Source organism: Anoplolepis gracilipes, chromosome 2, assembly GCF_047496725.1.
Source record: "Anoplolepis gracilipes chromosome 2, ASM4749672v1, whole genome shotgun sequence".
NCBI classification, from domain to species: Eukaryota; Metazoa; Arthropoda; class Insecta; order Hymenoptera; family Formicidae; genus Anoplolepis; species Anoplolepis gracilipes.
The window spans coordinates 18,750,301-18,769,718 of NC_132971.1; the positions used below are offsets into that span (position 1 = coordinate 18,750,301).

The 19,418-nt window shown below is 38.1% G+C and overlaps 2 protein-coding genes across 6 annotated transcripts in view; both read right to left on the minus strand.

Moving 5' to 3' along the window:
• Positions 1-3,409, minus strand: part of LOC140676164 (uncharacterized) — a 36,889-nt gene extending 33,480 nt beyond the window's left edge. Inside the window, exon 1 of the mRNA XM_072910937.1 lies at positions 2,736-3,409. The gene's annotated coding sequence lies outside the window, so the exon portion shown is untranslated. The remainder of the gene's footprint in view (positions 1-2,735) is intronic.
• A 1,204-nt stretch (positions 3,410-4,613) lies between these two features.
• Gckiii (Germinal centre kinase III) overlaps positions 4,614-19,418 on the minus strand; it is a 94,446-nt gene continuing 79,641 nt past the window's right edge. For all 5 annotated transcript variants that reach the window (XM_072910944.1, XM_072910943.1, XM_072910942.1 and 2 more), the window contains 9 exons: positions 18,725-18,949; positions 10,883-11,048; positions 10,350-10,507; positions 9,811-9,996; positions 9,417-9,562; positions 8,896-9,175; positions 8,450-8,815; positions 8,139-8,362; positions 4,614-8,059 (listed from right to left, as the gene is read on the minus strand). In XM_072910944.1, the coding sequence (XP_072767045.1) occupies positions 8,050-8,059; positions 8,139-8,362; positions 8,450-8,815; positions 8,896-9,175; positions 9,417-9,562; positions 9,811-9,996; positions 10,350-10,507; positions 10,883-11,048; positions 18,725-18,949 (1,761 nt within the window). In that variant the 3' untranslated portion in view covers positions 4,614-8,049. The remainder of the gene's footprint in view (positions 8,060-8,138; positions 8,363-8,449; positions 8,816-8,895; positions 9,176-9,416; positions 9,563-9,810; positions 9,997-10,349; positions 10,508-10,882; positions 11,049-18,724; positions 18,950-19,418) is intronic.

Here is a 19,418-nt window from a genome sequence, read left to right on the forward strand (position 1 = left end):
GAAAAAAAGTATATACCTTTTTTGAACATTCTAAATAAAGACTAAAATAATAAATTTGAAAAATAATTTACTTAGATATATTATTTTATGATTATTTATTTTCGAGAAATTGACGTTAGAAAAATCACAGACAAATATGATCCATCAGTACGGAGTAACGGAGTTAAAATAATAATTAAATCTAATAGTAATTAAAAATCTGTTTTAATAATTTTATATGAGTGTATGTGTTGCACATCTCTCTTACTTTATCTGATATGCATGTATTTTGTACACATTCTTCTTTAACTCTTCGAATATACATATATAATATATTCTTATACTTCATCTTATATGCATGTATTTTGCATATATTCTTCTTTAACTCTTCGAATATATTATATAAAACATTATAGATTTCTGTCACGCGAATTACACATTACTTAAAGTAGATTGTAAAGAAAAAAATCCAAACTGAGCACAGAGATGGTAGATGTAAAGTGGGTTCTTAAATTGAGAAATAAAAATTAATGTTAATCCCTTCAAGACACGCGACATGCTTGCCGTAAGAAAGTCCTCTTCGTGTTTATCTATCGCCTTTAGGATTGACGATAGATCAGTTCTTCCGAGCGGAAAACGCTGCAGTAGCGATATGGACGGTTAGTATTGAAGTATCTGTTGTACTCTTGCCAATGCTACGATAAGCACTTTCAAATCGTTACATGCGACTTTTATCGGCGTGACGTCGAGCTACATCGCTTTGATGCGTTATTTCGTCTCGTCTATCGAGCGTATACGCCCCACAACGGGCTCTCTCCATTTCTGTTCTCCACTGAAAACAGTGTGCCCGTAACGCGAACATACGGTCTCTAATACTATAATCTGCGTTCTCCGTGAATTACACGAATCTATTTCGTATATTATATATATATATATATATATATATAGAGCGTTCCAACTCGGAAAATGTACGTTTTCCGTTATCTTGCAATCGTATTAAATTGCAACTGTCAATCTTTAATTCGCATCGAATTTCTGTCGTTTTCCGTGAGAAAAGCGTATTTGCTTGCTACGCGTATATAGTTATATTTGTACTTATTATATATACAGAAATAAAAAAAAAGCAAGGAAGTGAGAGAAATTCAATATCGATAAATGCAAAATCTCATCAGCCGAAGCATTAGAGAGCATATTACATACATGAAAATCGCAAAACGAGTACCAAATATAATATCATTTAAAACTTGTCAGATAAATACATTGTGCAACACTCTCTAATGAAGAGATCAATATAAAATAAATTCGACAGTAAATTATAAAATATTAAATACTAGATTTCTTTTTCTGTTTTTATTCAGAATGAGAAATCTAAAATAAATAGAAGCTATATGTATATCCCTTTGTTTTTTCAACATCATATGATGGAAGAAAAATTGTAGAGACTTACTTTAAGAATAAGCTCTCTATTACAAGATCGATGAACCGAATATGTATAAGGACCTTTTCACTAATCGGCGGAATAATCGACCCGCTTAGACTTTTATCGAAGCACCCATTCGTTCAGAATTCGCATCTCTCGCGCATAGAGAGAGAGAGAGAGAGAAAGAGAGAGTGAGAGAGAGAGCGAGAGAGAGAGAGCGAAATGTACCGTAAATAAATCCATTATCTGATCATCTTCAGCTGATCGTCATCACATGATCCCCCTCTACGCTCCATCATTCGTAATAACTTTACGAAACGGGCCGAGTTCCGGGGACGGTCGCGAAAATATTTTCGGAGAGAGAATTCTGCGTCGACACAAGCGGAATTCTGTCCTGAAATATACCGCGCGTGTAACACGTGTTTTCACAGCGCGTTGAAACGCGCGTGCCGATCTCGCGTCAAACACAAGCTGCTTTCAAGGAAACGACGAATCGCTTGTTTTTCTTTAATTTTTACGCGAAAGCAGCAAAACGAGAAAGTATTTAAAAAATACTACAGATCTGTATAAGAACTTTGAATATAAAAGAATAGTAGAAAACATCATATTTAATTAATGTGCTAATGGAAAGCGCAACGATAAATGATCAGAGTCCTATATATATATATATATGTATACAACATAATATATATAATATAATAATATTAATAGAGGTATAGTTGTGTGAGACAATTAAGGAGTAACTAAACGATAATAATAAATCGTAAAATGTTTTTATGGAGGAATGAGAAAGATGAGTGACTGATGAGTATTTAATCTATACGATAAAACAATATGTGCATTTGATAACATTCGTATTGCATGATTTGATGTTAGAAAAAATTCTAACATTTCGCGTGCAGATGCGTAGACGCCCTACGTTGCTCGTGGAATATTGTATTACGCGCATGTTGGGAACTACTGCAACGGAAACAGCATCGTCGTCGTCAGTAGTGCAAACTGGTATATATTTTTGAAGCCGAGAACGCGCGCGAAGCGAACTTCGAAGTTTCTACCAGCTGAAGAGTCTGTATCTGATGCCTCTCTAATGTTGATATTGCACGTCAAGGTGACATGCAATCAATGCCCGCGACACGACGTATATTTGCACCAAAGTATCCAGAATGCGTTAAATCCGGAAATTGCATTCAGAATATACAGATATATAGAAAAAGAAAAAAAAGGTAAAAAAAAAATCGAACCGAGAGACGACGATATTTTAGAATTTAGAAATAGAAGACGATACAAACTCATTCAGCGTGTTGCCCCGACGCGCGCCCCGCCTCGAGATACGTACATCAGTATCGCGACGACGCACTTCGCGATATCCTGCAGCGACGTCATCGAGGAATGATGCTGTTCGCCGAGTCCTACCGGTAGATCGACAGCCAGACAGTAGCCGCCCTCCCGCGAGCCGCCGACATGAGGGATGAGGCGCTCAACTCTTACGGGACATCCCCCGGAGGAATACACACCCTCGTCGGCGTACACTCGGCGATAGCGTAAACACTGTCGCTTCGCGGGTGGACCTCCGGATGTCGCGAGCGTTTTCTGGGAACGACGGCGTTCTCTTTCTCCGTCGAAGTGTGTTTATGTGTATATATATGTAACGCTCTATTTATGTATGTATAAAAGGCGCGACACGACAATTCTCTCTCTTTCTCTGCTCTGTCCGATTTGTTCTCTCGGGAAAGTCGCAAATAGTTCTTTCTCGCGGATATAGCCTGAGTTTTTACATGCGTCCCTCTTTTTTTGGCGGGAGGGGCAGAAACGGTGAACACTGAAACTCTTCACACGCCGTGAAGAGCGAAAGACGAACGGGCAGAGGCAGAGATGGAGAACGAGAGAAAAAGAGAGAGAGGAAGGGAAAGAGAGTGTGTACGGGCACTCCTCCTCGCCTCCCTCTCTGCTGGTCGGCCCTCCCGCCTCTAGTACTTCGATCGCGACCATCCGCGGGATGCTGTCGACTACTGCACGAGATGCGTCGAGAAAATCCCTACGTTCCCGTGCCCCTCCCGACTTCGCGGGCTCTCGCTGCACGGGCCTGCGCTTTTCGGACGACGTCGTCGCGACGCTCACTGCCGAGATGCCTCGGTGCGCTTCGGCCGAATTTTAATATTGTTTTTGTATTTCTAAAAAACAAGAAATATAAAATTAAATGACGTTTATAATAGAATTATTATCTTAGAATTAAAATATTATCTATTACAAGATTACGTTGGAATAGAGTCACAAACATTCGTAACGCACGAGAAAATCAAAGATAATCGGCCGAAATCGATGTGCACCGTATATTAAGAAAGCACTCACCACATCGTGGTTCATTTAATCTTTATTTCATATTTGTACACGCCCTTAGCATGCCACATACAATCAATATAATACAGTCCAACGCAGCCAAGGTAGAAGTAAAATACAAAAAATATATATATTTATATATTTATATATGTATACTCTACGCCGAGAGATATTATTGTTACCACGATGTGTATGTTATAACGTTTAATATAATAGATGGATAGTAGCTAAGAGTATAATACAAAGAAGAGTGCTGTGGATACGGTAGGACACGTAATTCGGATTGAATGTGGTGCGATTTCGCGCGGATCGCAAGCGCGACTTTTTCTCTCTCTTTCTCTCTTTCTCTCTGGCCCATGATCTCGATAATAAAAACTCTCATTCGGTCAACTATATAAATGTATAAACTAAAAAGAAAGCAAACAAACTTCCTAGAAATTGAGAACAATTTAACGTCCGACCTTCGCGCGAGGCATACTCAACGAAAGCGCAGAAGTTTCCTAGCCGGTTGTTAAGTATGACATGAGAAAGATTCGACCGCGAATTTGAAAAATTTCTTTCGCAAACATTCTCTAAGCAATCATCTAATTACGTCCTATCAATTTACCGTATCTTGTCGCATTTCGAGCTTTTACTCGCAATTTCACCGCTCGTTTAAAGCATGCTGAAGCCTCTTGTGAGGCCGATTGAACCAAAAAAAATTATATAAACTATTTCGATTCTATCTCGTAAAATAAAATGACGCAACGAATTCGTGAAATAAATTACAACGAATTCGCTGTAATTTAACACGTTCACCCAGGGATAGTTAAAAATATTCCGCTAGTGTAACAACGTTGGGCACTCGCCAGGAAGAATAAATAAATCCACTTAAAAATATGAGAAGAAAGAAATTTATGTAAATAACAATTCTCTGTCGAAGATTGTAACATGCAACGAGCACATGAATCTCGTTCAACTGTTAGCACATTAATACTCTTAAACAGTATAATTTCGTACATAATTTAGCATATACAATTCTTTGACTGTCAATTAAAGACAGTCTTCGAAAAAGAGATGTTCTCGATAAAAAAAATGATCATTATTATTGGACGTAAAATCGATCGCTCGGCGAGTATGACCTGACAATTCTTCTTTTTTTTTTTTCCTTTAACATACATACTGCTTACACAGCCATAAGTTTTCTCAAACTCGGCACGGAGACGCCTTCGTCGCGATACTCTAATGCGCGGATGTAACCATTTATGGCAGCGTTATGAGGCCTGCTTAGGGTATAGCGATCGTCATAAAAATGAAAACTTAACCCAAAATGATGAAACGACAATAAGACAATAGTTCATGAGAGTAAAACCATGTCAAGTCTTGTGAAAAGGTTTTCTCGCAGTCGCCGTAAAAGAATTCCTTTATACGATTTAAGACAAGAAACTGAAAAAAAAAACATCGTTTAACATATGATGACTGTATTAACAATATAACGTAAATGAATTAACGTAACTCCACTAAAAATAAAATCGATATATATCGCATAATCTGACTTACTCCTCATCTAGGCGGGCGGTAGGAAAACAAAACGGAAAAAAAAAGAAAAGGCGGTGGTAGAGCAGAGATTTTTAAAATACACCGTATTCTTTCCTGATTTTTTTATCAAACGGATGAAAAGCAGACTCAATTGAAAAAACAAAGAAAACAATAAAATTGTAATTGACGAAATGATTGTATTTAATAACATTAATTAAGTCCCTTTGCCATTTCAATTTTAGATTTTTGCCATTAATTGACGTATCCCTTTTTACAAACTCGCGATAAATTATTTCTCTTCTTTCTTACTCTTGCTCTATCACCCTCTTGTATCTCCCTTTACATCACCGTTTACGCAAGATGGTCCTTGTATTCCGTCGGAACACATGTTCTCACTCGCGAGACTTTTCTCCGACCACCTCGTAGATGACATATTCTCTAAAATTCCTCTATCTTTTTACGCGTGTGTGTGGAATATATTTTTCTCTCTCTATATTTTATAAAATACATTAGTTTACAAACAACGTGGATTAAGTGTCGACGCCCTGCGTGGGAGTCATCGCAGCTCAGACTCGATCGTGAAAATTAAGGAGGAACATGAAGGGAAAAGGGAAGTGAATTCGGGAAACATGTGCATAACGCAAATTGAGTTTGGAAGAACGGCAGTACTCAAGTTCCGCATAATATATTCGGTCGCTACCGCTCGAACGCACTGCGTTAAGAAACTCTTTTCGTAGTCTTCTCGTTCTTGTTTAATAAATTCCGTCATATCGATTGTCAAGTCGTTCCACGTAACGTTTTGTCGAAAGGATTGAAATTTTTATTTATAAAAGACGCTTTCTATGACGTTTTTTTCTCTATCGAACTATCGAATCGCGAAATTGTTACAATCCGGCAATAATACACGAGCGTTTTAACAACGTGTTAACGTGAAACAATTCGGATTATTACTCTAATGATGTATATCGGATATTTTAAGGCGCGACAGAAAGATCGATGTGTTTTTCGCACACGGATGTACGTATACTCAGAGACGATAAAATTCTAAAGTAGCACTTCTCGACGACTTCCAAGTGGGAGTTTCACACACAACTAGAAATTAATTACATATATTTAAACGCTACTATGTGTCGCGTATGGGGAGCTGTTCAAACACTGTAGCGACTTACCTGCAATTTTTACGCAATAAGCGAAAACTACACTGACGAAACGATAAAAGCTCTCGATAAATTTGTAACCGTAATATTACCTATAGTCTATGTCTATCATCTTTTTCAATGACGACCGATAACCACGGAAAGAAAAAGGGATTTTTTTTTCTTCGTAACAAGATCGTTTAACGGAGCTGTGCGACCGATTGGCAAAGACGTCGATCAAGAACAATAAGACTATCTCTTATCGTGCTACATACATATTTACAATTCCTCTAGCATTGCACGCTAGAGCGCCTTTCTCCTTCGCGTCCGAAACGTGCACTAACGTAGGAAGCAATAGGAAGGAATCTATTCAGAGAATGCTGTTCTTTTTCTTTTGCTCGGCCGCTACAGGATAAGTTTTCTTCTCGGAACACACTATTAAATAAATATACTGTTTGTAAAAACATCGGTAGAAGCGCCGCTTTTAAAAGCTCCATAGAAGCTTCAAAATCATTCTTTCTTACATAGATGTCGATATACTGTGATAGTGCATGCTGCGGACGTATCTACATTGAAGCAAGACCAAGTCATCGAATACTTTTCATCTATCCGCTTTGCCTTTGAGTCTGTACAATTTTTTATTTTGTTGTCGCATTCGCCAGATCAATGTTCACGCTGACCATGGAAAAGGTTTAAACGATTTTTATCAAACTATAGCGTAATAAAGATTTCAATTCAATCTTCTTGCAAACACGTTGTAGTCTATCTTTCGCTTTTCTCTACTCGTAATTGCCAGAACATTATTTTTTCAATATAAAGCTTGAAGCTATTAAATACATACTCTATGTTTTCTCTGTAATTAATCTATTGATAATAAAGAACGTTTTATGATGTAAAGCTGCAAAAAAATCAATCGACAGTTCCATTTGGATAATAAATGTTTTATTAACCTTATTGATATTAATAAAGCAATATATTAAATTATAATATTAAAAAAATATATTTTTGACAACAAATCCCTCTATTAAATGTACAATTTTTTCTTAATATAAAACAATCGTATGTTCTCTGGCAAAGAGAAATATACATGTTATTAAATATTTAAAATTAGACTAAGAAAAAATCGGATTAAGAAATTCTAAAATGATGAATCAATTCGTAATTGAAAGGAACTGTCGATCGAAGAACCGACACGAAAAAACGTATAAATATAGGATAGTTCAATCGAAAAGTTCGAAAAAGGATTGATAATAATAGACGAGTAGGAACTGCAAAAATACTGGCACAACGTTTCGCATACATCTGCCGTCGTCCATGTATTTTTATTATATGACGAGGTAGATATGTGAGTAGATGGGAATAGGGCGGTTCAGTATAGATTACTTCGTAAAACTTCGATAGACTTCGTTGTAGTACGGTCTTTACAGATTAACGAGGGAGGGGAAGAGCGCGGAAAGATGTTTTGGGGAGGATAGGCATAACGAACGCATTTTTCTCGCATTTTCGCGTTCACGCATTCAAAGTCGTCGCTATTCAACGACCACATGTTCGGCTCGTATTGATTAGCAAATTGATAATCGAGAAAAATAACGAATGGCTTTACAACGTCAGTATATTCTGGGACCACAGTCTCTTGCGGACCTTTGTCCTCTCGTGTCCCTACGTATCCCTTAAACAGAGAAGCACGTTGATTTTTTTTCTGCGCGAATCCGCCGTGAAAATATATACGCTCGAAGAGAAAGTATTACCTCAGAATAACCTTTTCCATTAACATAGACAAGCGTCCTTCCGAGTGATTGGGCGGAAGTAGAGATTTAATGAGTTCGCGGATAAGGGACTCCGTCATGCCTGGCGACGTGCGTTCCGCCGATTCAAAAGCGCCTCGCAATTCTTCAATAGCACCGCCATTCTTGCTACCGCTACCACCTTCGCCATTATTGTCTCTCGCCGAATATTGGTGCTTTCGTTGAAGCTGCAGGATAATTAGAAACATGAATCATTGCCCTAAGATCTTTATATATTTAAACTTTTATCATTTTACATGTAATTCATTATATACCTCGGAAAGCAGAGGCATGACAACACCGGACAGAGCGACGCTTCGCGGATGCTTGAGTTCCTGCGAACTTCTGGGCCTCTGTTTCTCCTCGCCAGGTCTGTGATCGGCCATCGAAGTAATGGGTACTTCCGGTTTGCTGTTTCTCCTCTTCTCTCGCGTGTTAAACTCCCTGCTAGCTCTATCCCGATCTCTACCTTCCCTATCTCGTTCTCGTTCCCTAATACCTTCTCTATCTCTTTCGCGACCGTCGCGCATCTCCTTTGTCTCTCTGAGCGTGGATTCTCGACTCAAATCACGGTAATCTCGCTCGTCTCGTTTCTCTCTCGTATCCACCGGTGGTGGAGGCGCAGCTTCGTGTGGTCGGGACTAAAAAAGAAAAATAGAAAAAAATATGAATATAAAATATCGCACAACAAAAATAGGTTGCACATAGAATGATAACATACCGGTGTATGTTTTACTTGACCATCGCGCAACGAGTCTCTCGACTCGCTTCTGTAATGATTAAGCGTGGTGTCCTTCGGCGGTGATCGCGAAGCACCGTTCGCATGCGGTTTATTCGGTTGGTTGTGATTGGAGGACCTGTGATTCGTGTGCGTTAGGGTCAAGGATGCGGGCTGTTCGTCCAGTGGCAACATAGGCACCACGGATCCTTTGACCCCGTGCGGGCCTTTCACCGTCATTATCCACGGCTCGTCCATGTCGCTGTCTTGCTTGGATTCCTCCCTGAACACCGTGTAATACAGCGTGTTACAATTTACTACCGCGCTCTTCGGACGTAATCTATTACACCGCACGACTGATAAATGGCTCTAAACTGGTTCTTTCTCTTCTTACACGTTCGAGATATAAATTTATTATGGAGTTAATGTGGCAGAAAAAAGTTTTCAATGTGCGTAACACACGAAGATAACAAGCGGCCGGTTTTTACTTTCGTATGAAACGTGAACAGAAACGCGATACTCACGAATCCGAATTCTCACTCTCGGTCTCCGACTCTTCGCTGCGCTGTGATTTCCACTTTTTGTACCTATCGATCAGGTCGATTAGATACGAGTTCTTCTTCGCCTTTCTGATAAACTGGAACTTTAGTAACTCCTTTGCTGTTGGCCTCTATACAAACACAATACAACGCTCAATGAATAAAAGTTAATCACGTTTGTTTCTTTTGTTGAATTCTTTCATCTTTAAATTAAATTTCTATTGTATTATCTTTCCAACTATCTTGTTTAAGTCACTTTTTTTTAGTAATCACAACAAAGATATCAACTTGTTCGACAGTATCAAACATTTTTGAATGGACGAGATAATCAGCTAATGACTCGAAACACGGACAGTCGTATATATAACGGTACACTCACGTTTTCAGGATCCTTATTGAGGCAGGCTTCGACAAACTCCTTGAACTGTTTCGTGTAATTCCCGGTCAGCTGCGGTGGATTGTTCTTGGGTATTAGGAAAAGGACCCTCATGGGATGCAGCTCGCTATTGGGAGGCTCTCCTTTCGCGAGCTCAATTGCCGTGATGCCCAGAGACCAAATGTCAGCCTGCGAAATAATCGCTCGCAGAGTTACTATTGGCAGTCAAATGAAACGCTAACAATATGCTAATGAAAACGTGACCGCGTTACTTTTGAAGATAATTTTTCAAAATGACAAATAAAGTGATCGCTTCGAAGACAGATAAAGAACAAAAAAGTAAAATAGCGTTAAATTTAAATCTAATTAATAAAATGTTGATTTTATACTTAATAAAAAATTGATAACATTACAGCAGCATTAAATCTTTTAAAATATGAAGATATTTAATTTCTCAGAATTAGTATTCTCTTTCTATTAATATTATATATATTCTTTTTTAACTTTCAACAATATTTATAATTTATAATTAACGCAATTACCTTGGAATCGTAAGCGGACTGTTTGATGACTTCGGGTGCCATCCAGAAAGGCGTGCCGACAAAAGTATTTCGTTTGCTGGTGGTGTTTGTCAGCTGGCCGGCTACACCGAAATCGGCCAGCTTGACATCGCCCATTTCGCTCAGTAACACATTTGCCGCTATAAAAATGGAAAAAAAATTGCCACATGAATTAATCTCTTATTTACAAAATAACAAAAATTAATAAAAATAGATTATATGTTATATGAGACAATTTTTATTTTCCGCGTATATTATAAAGAAAAGTTATTAATAATTGGAATATCTTCTCTTTTTTGAGAGAGAGAGAGAGAGAGAGAGAGAGAGAGAGAGAGAGAGAAGAGTTTAGCATCGCAGTTAAATTTCTGAGGAATTGAGATGGCTGACACGTTATAATTAGCATAATATTTACTGTCTTGCTAAGAATGATCTTATACGAAATCTTTTGGCGGCGAGCGTTAAAGTGAGAGCGCTAAAATCATAAATATCTTTCGAACGTTATCGAGCGGATGTACCTTTAATGTCGCGATGGAGCTTACGCTCGCTGTGCAGATAATCCAGCCCTTTGAGCACTTCGCGTAATATCACGGCAATGTGCATCTCCTCAAAGCTACCGGCCTTCATCAAGTCCAGGGCCGAGCCGCCACCCAGGTATTCCATGATGATCCACAGCTTCGTACCCTGTCAAGCAGAAGGAACATAGATTCGATTGAGCATCGCTGTTGAAATGCGTAACAGATTTGTGCACCGACGATTTCGATGATAAAAATCGAAAAGTCTCGGGCGGCCGTCAATTAACGAAAATAGATCACCGAATAATTATTTCCGATCGGGTTGGACCTTGAGATATTATTAAGGAAAATAGGTCGGAAAGTATTATGATATTATATCGGTCGCGATATTTCTAAGATATTTTCCGCGCGTAACTACAATACAAGAGGATTGAAATGTCAACAGTTTATATGAAGATTTTTCAAATTATATATATAATGTCAATTAACAATTTATGATTTTACGATTAAAAAAATATAAAATTTTTATTAACACTAAGAGATAATCATGTTATTACGTATCATCCGGATCTCTAATGTGAAACAGATTGACTGCAAAGTGGCGATCAACGATACAGAGTAAGCAACAACATCCTGCCACGAGAGTGAGACGACCTTTCCTGAACAACGGACAGCGATATGATTAATCCCGCGGTCGTTCCGGTAATGAAGATTTATCGCTCCTCGAACAGTCGTAAATTATTGTCTAATATAAGGGTTGTTAAGGAAAACGTCGTCGTTTCCTGCGCGGCCTATTAATTTTCCCAGAGCATTTTGCGCTCCAAGGTAACGCGCGTCAGCGTTGACCGGACATCTTACACGCGGTAATTATATCCGACATCGATGACCAATCACTGTGCGACTTATCGGATAAATTATACAGCGCGCGTTGATGATGATAACGTTGACGATGATGGTGGTCATGGTGGTGGTGGAGGTAGTGATGGTACATAATGCGTCAGAGCGATAAAAGCGATGAGTTATCGCGCGTTAATAATCAGCACGGCCTGAGCTAGTGATCCGAGGATATCGAAGAAGATTTAAGCCCTTTGTTTAATCGATTATAAAGAAATAATTAATTGATCCTTTTTCTCACCCCCAGAGGCGTATCGACCGCGGCCTTGCAATCACGTGCCACCGTGTGTATTATATATATATATATATATATATATACACATATGTCGATCTCCTCCTCACCGTATTTTATCTCCCACTACTGGTTTGCCAAGTGAAAGTACATGTAACGTTGCAAAACATGAACCCTTCGCTGCACAATATTACTATTTTTAAAAAATTCTGCAAACTTTCGCAATTTATGCCGAATTCTAATTCCATCAATTACACAAGACTAATTGTTAACAGTGAAACAAAATGTACAGAAGGTTGAACGTTTCAAGATAACAACTCAATTTATGATTTCTTGTTAAAAGAATCTTTCCTTTCCGAAGGACAAGATAAACGGCAGAGAGATACTACCTTGTATAGTGAAAGTACATATATCGTCAGATTTTTTACATTCATCTACCTTTATGGAATATCCTAAGTATCCCCGGAGAGACTCTATAAGTCTTGACTCCGACTTTCGCTCGACGTGCGGTTGACGTGCGCTATCGTTTTATGGCAAATAATTTTCGTAGTTTAAGCAGGTCGACTAGGGACATTCGCTAGGATGGCGAATATGGCTGCCCATAAAATGAGCATCATTTATCACCGTCGGCCGGTCAAGAGGCTTGTTCGGAGAGTACGCCCCACTTTTTTCCCTTTAGATCGTCTCGAGGTAGGTGGCCGTCACTGTCGACACAGAGGGTTCGTTCAACTCGATTTTGACTGGCCATCTCTGCGAATTTCTACGCGGAGAGGTTTGCTATGTCATTCCTCTTGTTCGATAGACCCTTTGTCTTCCTTCGTCCAGGAGAAAGCGGTTGGTCGATTTATCGTTAGAGTGTTATCAAAAATATCAATTCTGAGATAGTCACTGATTAAATTTCTTGAGAGGGATAATAAGAAAGTAAATTGCTCGCGCGCAGGGTTAATCGAAAGGGTTAATCAGCCTGGTCAGAAAAAAAATATCGATCAAGAATCGCAAAATTGATGTTCTTTTTTTCCTAAATTATGTAATACGAATTTTACTTGTACATAAAAATAATAATATATTTTTATTATATCTTTCTTCTAAAATATATAATAATGATTTTTTATTTACGTAAATAATATATTTTTTTGGTTACTATATTGTTTGATTAATTATAATTTTTTTAGGGAAGAGATAGAGAGAGAGAGAGAGAGAGAGAGAGAGAGAGAGAAGTTTTAATTTAAACAAACTTCTGCAATTTATTAAATTCTCAGTTTTATTGCTAGACAGAGAGAAAGCACTTCCGAGTAACGCAAGTGATTTTCTTCATACAATTCGACCCATCATCATCAGTAACGAACTTTAAGGGATCACTTTACGTAACAGGTTATGAATTCTAGGCATTGCAAGGGAGCTATTATTAATCGGTCAATTTCTTAATGGTTTGAATCTCTCGTTCGACACGATCCGAGAATAGACTCTCGCCCCTCGTTTAGTCAAGAATTATTTTTCGCTCCCCTTCCCCGCTCATCCTCATCCGTTCGCAGCAATTATTGTTAATTGAGGGAGTCCGGTAATCGGCCGCTTTCACTCTCGGCGAGTGACGACAGAAGCGCTTAATTTCAGATCTCTTTCAGGGGGGAGAAAGTCCATTCGAATACAGTTATCGGAAATTGCGATCTTTTGTGAAACTAATCGGCATTATTTAGGTTTTTCATTTTATGTGAAATTTCTCTAATGTAATTTCTGAGGGATCGCGAGTAACTCAATCGAGTAACTCAATTTAATCGAAAAAAAAAGGAAACAAAGCCGGGAAATTGAAAATTCAGAGTTCTGTTGTTGAATACTTTTACGAAAAAAAAAAATCCATCGCGCGGTTGCATTTATTTATTTGCGAATATGTTACAATTTATCGATATTTAGTTCGACGTTTACGTCGCGCACGCGAAACCCGCATTGTCAAGAAGAGGACGGAATATCGTAAAGCGAAGATTAATTCCGTTGCATCGTCCATCAATGCCAACAGCACTCCTGCCATTTCGTGAAACGTAGGAACAAAAGGACATAACGCGCGTGCCAAAAAAGCAACGAGAGTTCGACCGGTCCATTAATCATCCATTCGCTGAGCGCTCCCTTGTCTCTATTTTGCATGCCGCATTGCATTTCGTAGACTCCCTCCCCCTCCTCTTTTGTTCCCGCGTAAAATACGGGCTTTAAAAATCCATTTTAAACGGACCTTTGAATTTAAATTTTACAATTTACTTTCTCTCGCTAGTACTTGACCCTCGTATTTATTTTACACTACTTTACATATGTAATCTTTGCGACTTCGATCTAAAATACTCAGTTATCTCTCATGACGACGACAACGACAACACACACGATAAAGCACATTATGTGCATCGCAGCGACGTAAGGTCGCTAAGAGTTAAAGCACCCTCTTTATCGATCCGCCATTATCGGAGAACGTTTCCCAGCGTCGATAGCCACTGACCGTAAATCTCGCTACAAAGTAGAAGGAATGGTAAGAAATCGTGGCAATTTTTACAGAAAAATTGACATGCGACCTACTTGACGTTCCTCGAGCGGACGTATTTCGTGATCACAAACTAGAGATGCAAATTATGATTTTAACTCCGTAGTACTCTAGTGGATTATTTTTGTCCGCGCAGTTTCTAACAGTATCAATTTCTCGAAAACAAATCATCATAGAATAATAAATTTAAGAGCAAAATTAATTTATTATTCTAGCCTTTACTTAAAAGAAGGTATATCAATTTTTTCAGATTTTTTCAAACATTTTTACCTATTAATAAACACGTCAAAAATTCATTGACTCATCTATATGGTTTGAAAATGATGGGAAAAAATAACAATACGAGTGGATTAAATCCCATATGTCGATCGCCGATGATTTTGTCTGCGATGAAAAACAGGTACGCGTTCTACATGTATATATATACCGTACTGATATTCATTGGTTTGAAAAGCGCACGAGGAAACCATGTGGCGAAAATACCGTAATTTACCGTCAAGAGGCTAGACATTCGCCGAGACGAGTGCTCGCATAATAACTGGGCAATTATACTCGTTCATTCATAAAATCTCGGCCGCGACGCTCCTCTGCGCACTGCCGGGCATTGTCTTTTGTTTGGAGCACAATGAACCGACTATAATGGGGTAAAAGAGTAGAAGCGTCGCGGATTTTCGCCTGTATTAATGTAGAGAGATATTATATATAACCCACGAATAAAATCTGTTCCGTAAAAATCTTTCCGCTAATTATTACAATATGCTGATAAAATCCTACAGCGTCATTTAAAAAAATTTACGCAATAATAAATAATCTTAATATATTTTTAAGTTACTTCAATTTTAACAATAAAAATTAGAAATTAAAATATTAAAAACTCTGTATGTATAATACGCACATGCAATACGTATATGTTTATGCTGTATAATGAACGACAAGCAAAAAATGTTATGAGCTACACGTGCAGTGTTTGTTTTATTAATCCGGTGGCTACGATAGCGAAACAATATTTTTAGAAGATCGATAATAAAGTAATATTTTTAGCCGCCTTTCCAATGGATGGTGAAAGGATATAACAAAAAGAATCACAACGAGACGCCCTCATAATCGATAATACATCCGGATTGAGAAATCTTAAGGAGTGTCGCAAAGTATGTATTGCGAGAGTCATCTTTTATTCAACTTATTCAACGTACATCTATGCAATTTCAAATACAATACAAATCCCAAAGATATACAAGATACTGTTTGCGTGATAAACCCGAATAATCCAAATAGTACTTTTTAAACAAAGTATTTCATAATGAAATATAATTGTCGCGAGATGCAACGAGACAGTCTTATTGTTAGATGGTTTTAAGCGTTCCGTGAAATGCAAATTTATTAGAGTTTCTTGGAAAAATGACAGTAGGTATTCCACGCCGTAATATCGCGAACGAGCGCGGGTCTTTTTCAGCGAGAGAGCGTAATGGAAAGCTCGCGCGACGCGAAGTGTTATAGAAACATACGGAGGAATTTACATCTGGCTCGCGCGAGCGAGGAGTGCCGTCGCCCGATAACCGTTGTTGACCGACTTGGTCTTGGTCTTAATAACAGTTTCCGAAGGTAGGAAAGCCGCGACGACGATCGAGGCGGTGGCCGCGGTATACACCCGTTACACGATGACATCAGGCGCGTAGACGTACGCGTAGGCACCCGCGCGCCTTCTTTATTCTCGCAATAATCGTCGATGTGTCATCGTGAGATTATACAGGATCGCGGCATTGTGCGTATTGTGCGGAGGAAGGGGCAAAAATTCCGACGACGAGAAAGTGACAAGACACGGATGTCGAAGGATATGGAAATATCACGCGAAACCACGTGCTTCTCACATTTATCTATCAAAGCTATTATATTTTGTTTTGCACGATTTTATCGCGCATTATCTGTTTATCTCTCCCGCTTCTTAAGTAAAAATATTGAAACAAGAATTATAAATTAATTCTTTAGTGATAAGGCAACTCATTGAGTCAACATTTCGCGCCATTTCATAATTATGCTAATCAGACTGTTATAAACCTCCTTACGTCGATGATTCCTCATATCGTTTATAAGCGTCGCTTCGCAACATCAATCGCGAACATTATAATTATGATCATTTAGCGTTTACGCAATTATCTATGCAAACGGGGAATATTTCTTAGGTCGCGGGCGTCGCTAACGCAAATTGGCGAGAAAATGTATTTCGAGCCGAGCATTCACGCCCACGAGAGAGGCACTAACTAACGATCGTTAATGACCGTTTCGCGCGGTCGTTAAGGAAACTTCTCTCGGCTTGATATCAGCAAACGAGCGCTGCTTTATTTCGTAAGTAATCATACGGAGCTTTCGCGTTCCTCGGTTATGAAAACGATGGGAGCGAAAAGTAGAAGGGCATGTAAGGTGCAGTTAATCTGTTTCTTCGTTTTGTGTATACAGTTTCGCGAAATCGACGTGAGAGAACGGTAATCCATCCTCTCCTCTCTTTCGCTACAATTAACGGTCCCGCAACAATTGTCGATAACGATCGCGTTGATCCAGTTTGTTTCCTTTTCTCTCCTTCCTTATAACGAGGGTTCCTTTCGCAAGATTATAATTTATTTGTTATCGTTGTCACCGACTGACTAATTGGTCGTCGTTATTACAAATTACTATTATGGAACGTCAAGATATAATAGAATATAATAAATAGTGATATAATAAGTATTAAGACAAATGATAAAAATTGTAAGTGTTGAAAAAAATATTTTCGTAAACATAATTAATATTATTTATGTATATTATATATGTTATATATATATATATTGTTATTTATAAAAATATAAAGTATCTTTTTTGATTAAAAATCTATAAATTTTATAGGAAATTTAAACAAAGATATGTTAAATTGTTTGCAAAATTTATTTAAAAAATTATAATTAAAGAAAATAGTAATTTAAAATACTGTGCGTATTACTACCTCATCAAACACGAGCCCCAGTATAAAAAAAAACATTTATAACTTCACCTAAAATTGCCAAAGAAATTCTGGCATTCGTTTCAGAATGCGGACAATGTTTGCCTCTCCTTTTTCTCCTCCTTGTAGAATTATAAATAGTCCCGGCTTGCCGGTAATGCAACAAACCACACGGTAAGAAAACGTGTCTCGTCCTGGCCAATGTCGAAAGCGTGTCGACGATCGCGCAAAATATAACTTCTTGTTGTGGTTCACCGGAGAAAGACGAGACTTATGTAAACAAACGACCGTCCGTGACTTTTCCGTGTGAAGCGCTCGATCTCGATCCCGTTGATCGACATGATTTTCCCGACGCGCACAGAACGGTATGAAATCACGTTCGCTCGAGATGCATGAATGTCCTTCCTTGCATTTCTTTCAGAGAGAGAGAGAGAGAGAGAGAGAGAGAGAGAGAGAGAGAGAGAGAGAGAGAGAGAAAGAGAAATGTATATATATATATATATATACATATAAACAATTTAACATATCTTTATTTAAATTTCCTATAAGATTTATAGATTATTTTTAATCAAAAAAGACAGTTTATATTTATATAAATATATATATATATAACAATATATATATATATATATATATAACATATATAATAATATATAATATATAATATTAATAAATATATATACATATATAATACAAATATTTAATAATTTTGTCAACATATTATTTTTTAATAAATAGGAAATTTTAATAAATAACAAATGTCTGAAAATGAAGACACAATTTCATAATATTGCAACTGACACGACACATGGCGGAATAAATCGCGGAGATTTGCAGTGTTCACGATCGTGAAACCTCGTTGAATCTCTCTCTCTCTCTCTCTCTCTCTTTTTCGCAGGAAGCGGAAGCAATGGACGATCCGACACAGTCGAGCCGGAAGCGATAGTTAACCGAGCATCATACAAGCCCTTCCTATTCTTTGCGTATGAAAAATGATAGAGCGTAACGGCCAAGTACCCTCAATAACGAGTTTTTATTTTTGTCCGTACGTGATTATACATGACAGCGATTCGTCGAGACAGAATAGAGATAAAATGAGAAGTGTCCCGACCGGCATTTTATGTGGCCGATAAATGTAATTTGACACTCGTAACGACAAGTGGTTATGAATTCCTATATTTTACAAAATACTCTTTCTCTTGAAATAAAATGTACTTTTCCACTTACTTTGAGGTAAGACCCATAATACTTGGTGACGTACGGGCTGTCGCATTGCGACAGCACCATAATCTCCTGCTGTATATCCTCAATCTCATCTTCCGCTTCTTCGAGATCGATGATCTTAATGGCCACGACTTGCTGGGTCCTGTTGTCGATGCCTTTAAAGACTTCGCCGAAGCTACCCTTTCCGATTCGCTCCTGTTTTGTAAATATCAGCTCGGGATCCACCTTCTGCAACAGAAATTCAACAATCTCCAGTTATTATTTTTGGTCGTTCGACTTTGTGTCGTTTCGTTCCTTCGCAATATCTCGCGTCATTTCCGTAAAAAGTACTAAGGGCCTTTCCATGGCACAACAATATAACAAGGTATTGGAAAATTTCGCGATTCCTCAGGCAATAGACATGCAAGACTTTCTTCGCTACAACGCGGCCTTCGAGATTAATAAATGCAGCTATTCCACAAGCAGCAATGCAGTTCTCCTTGACTTCTTTCTATGAGATGACACACGATGTCATAATATGCGTACTATCGAAAAAAAATGAGCAAATTGCATCGGTTTTACATACCTCGCATAAATTAATTTGCTGAATAAAAATTATTTACTTTTTAATAATAAATCGCAATTTTATACTCATAATAAATTACAGCACCGAGCTCAGCTTTTGCTGAGCAGTTTGACAAATAAAACGTTTGTTCTA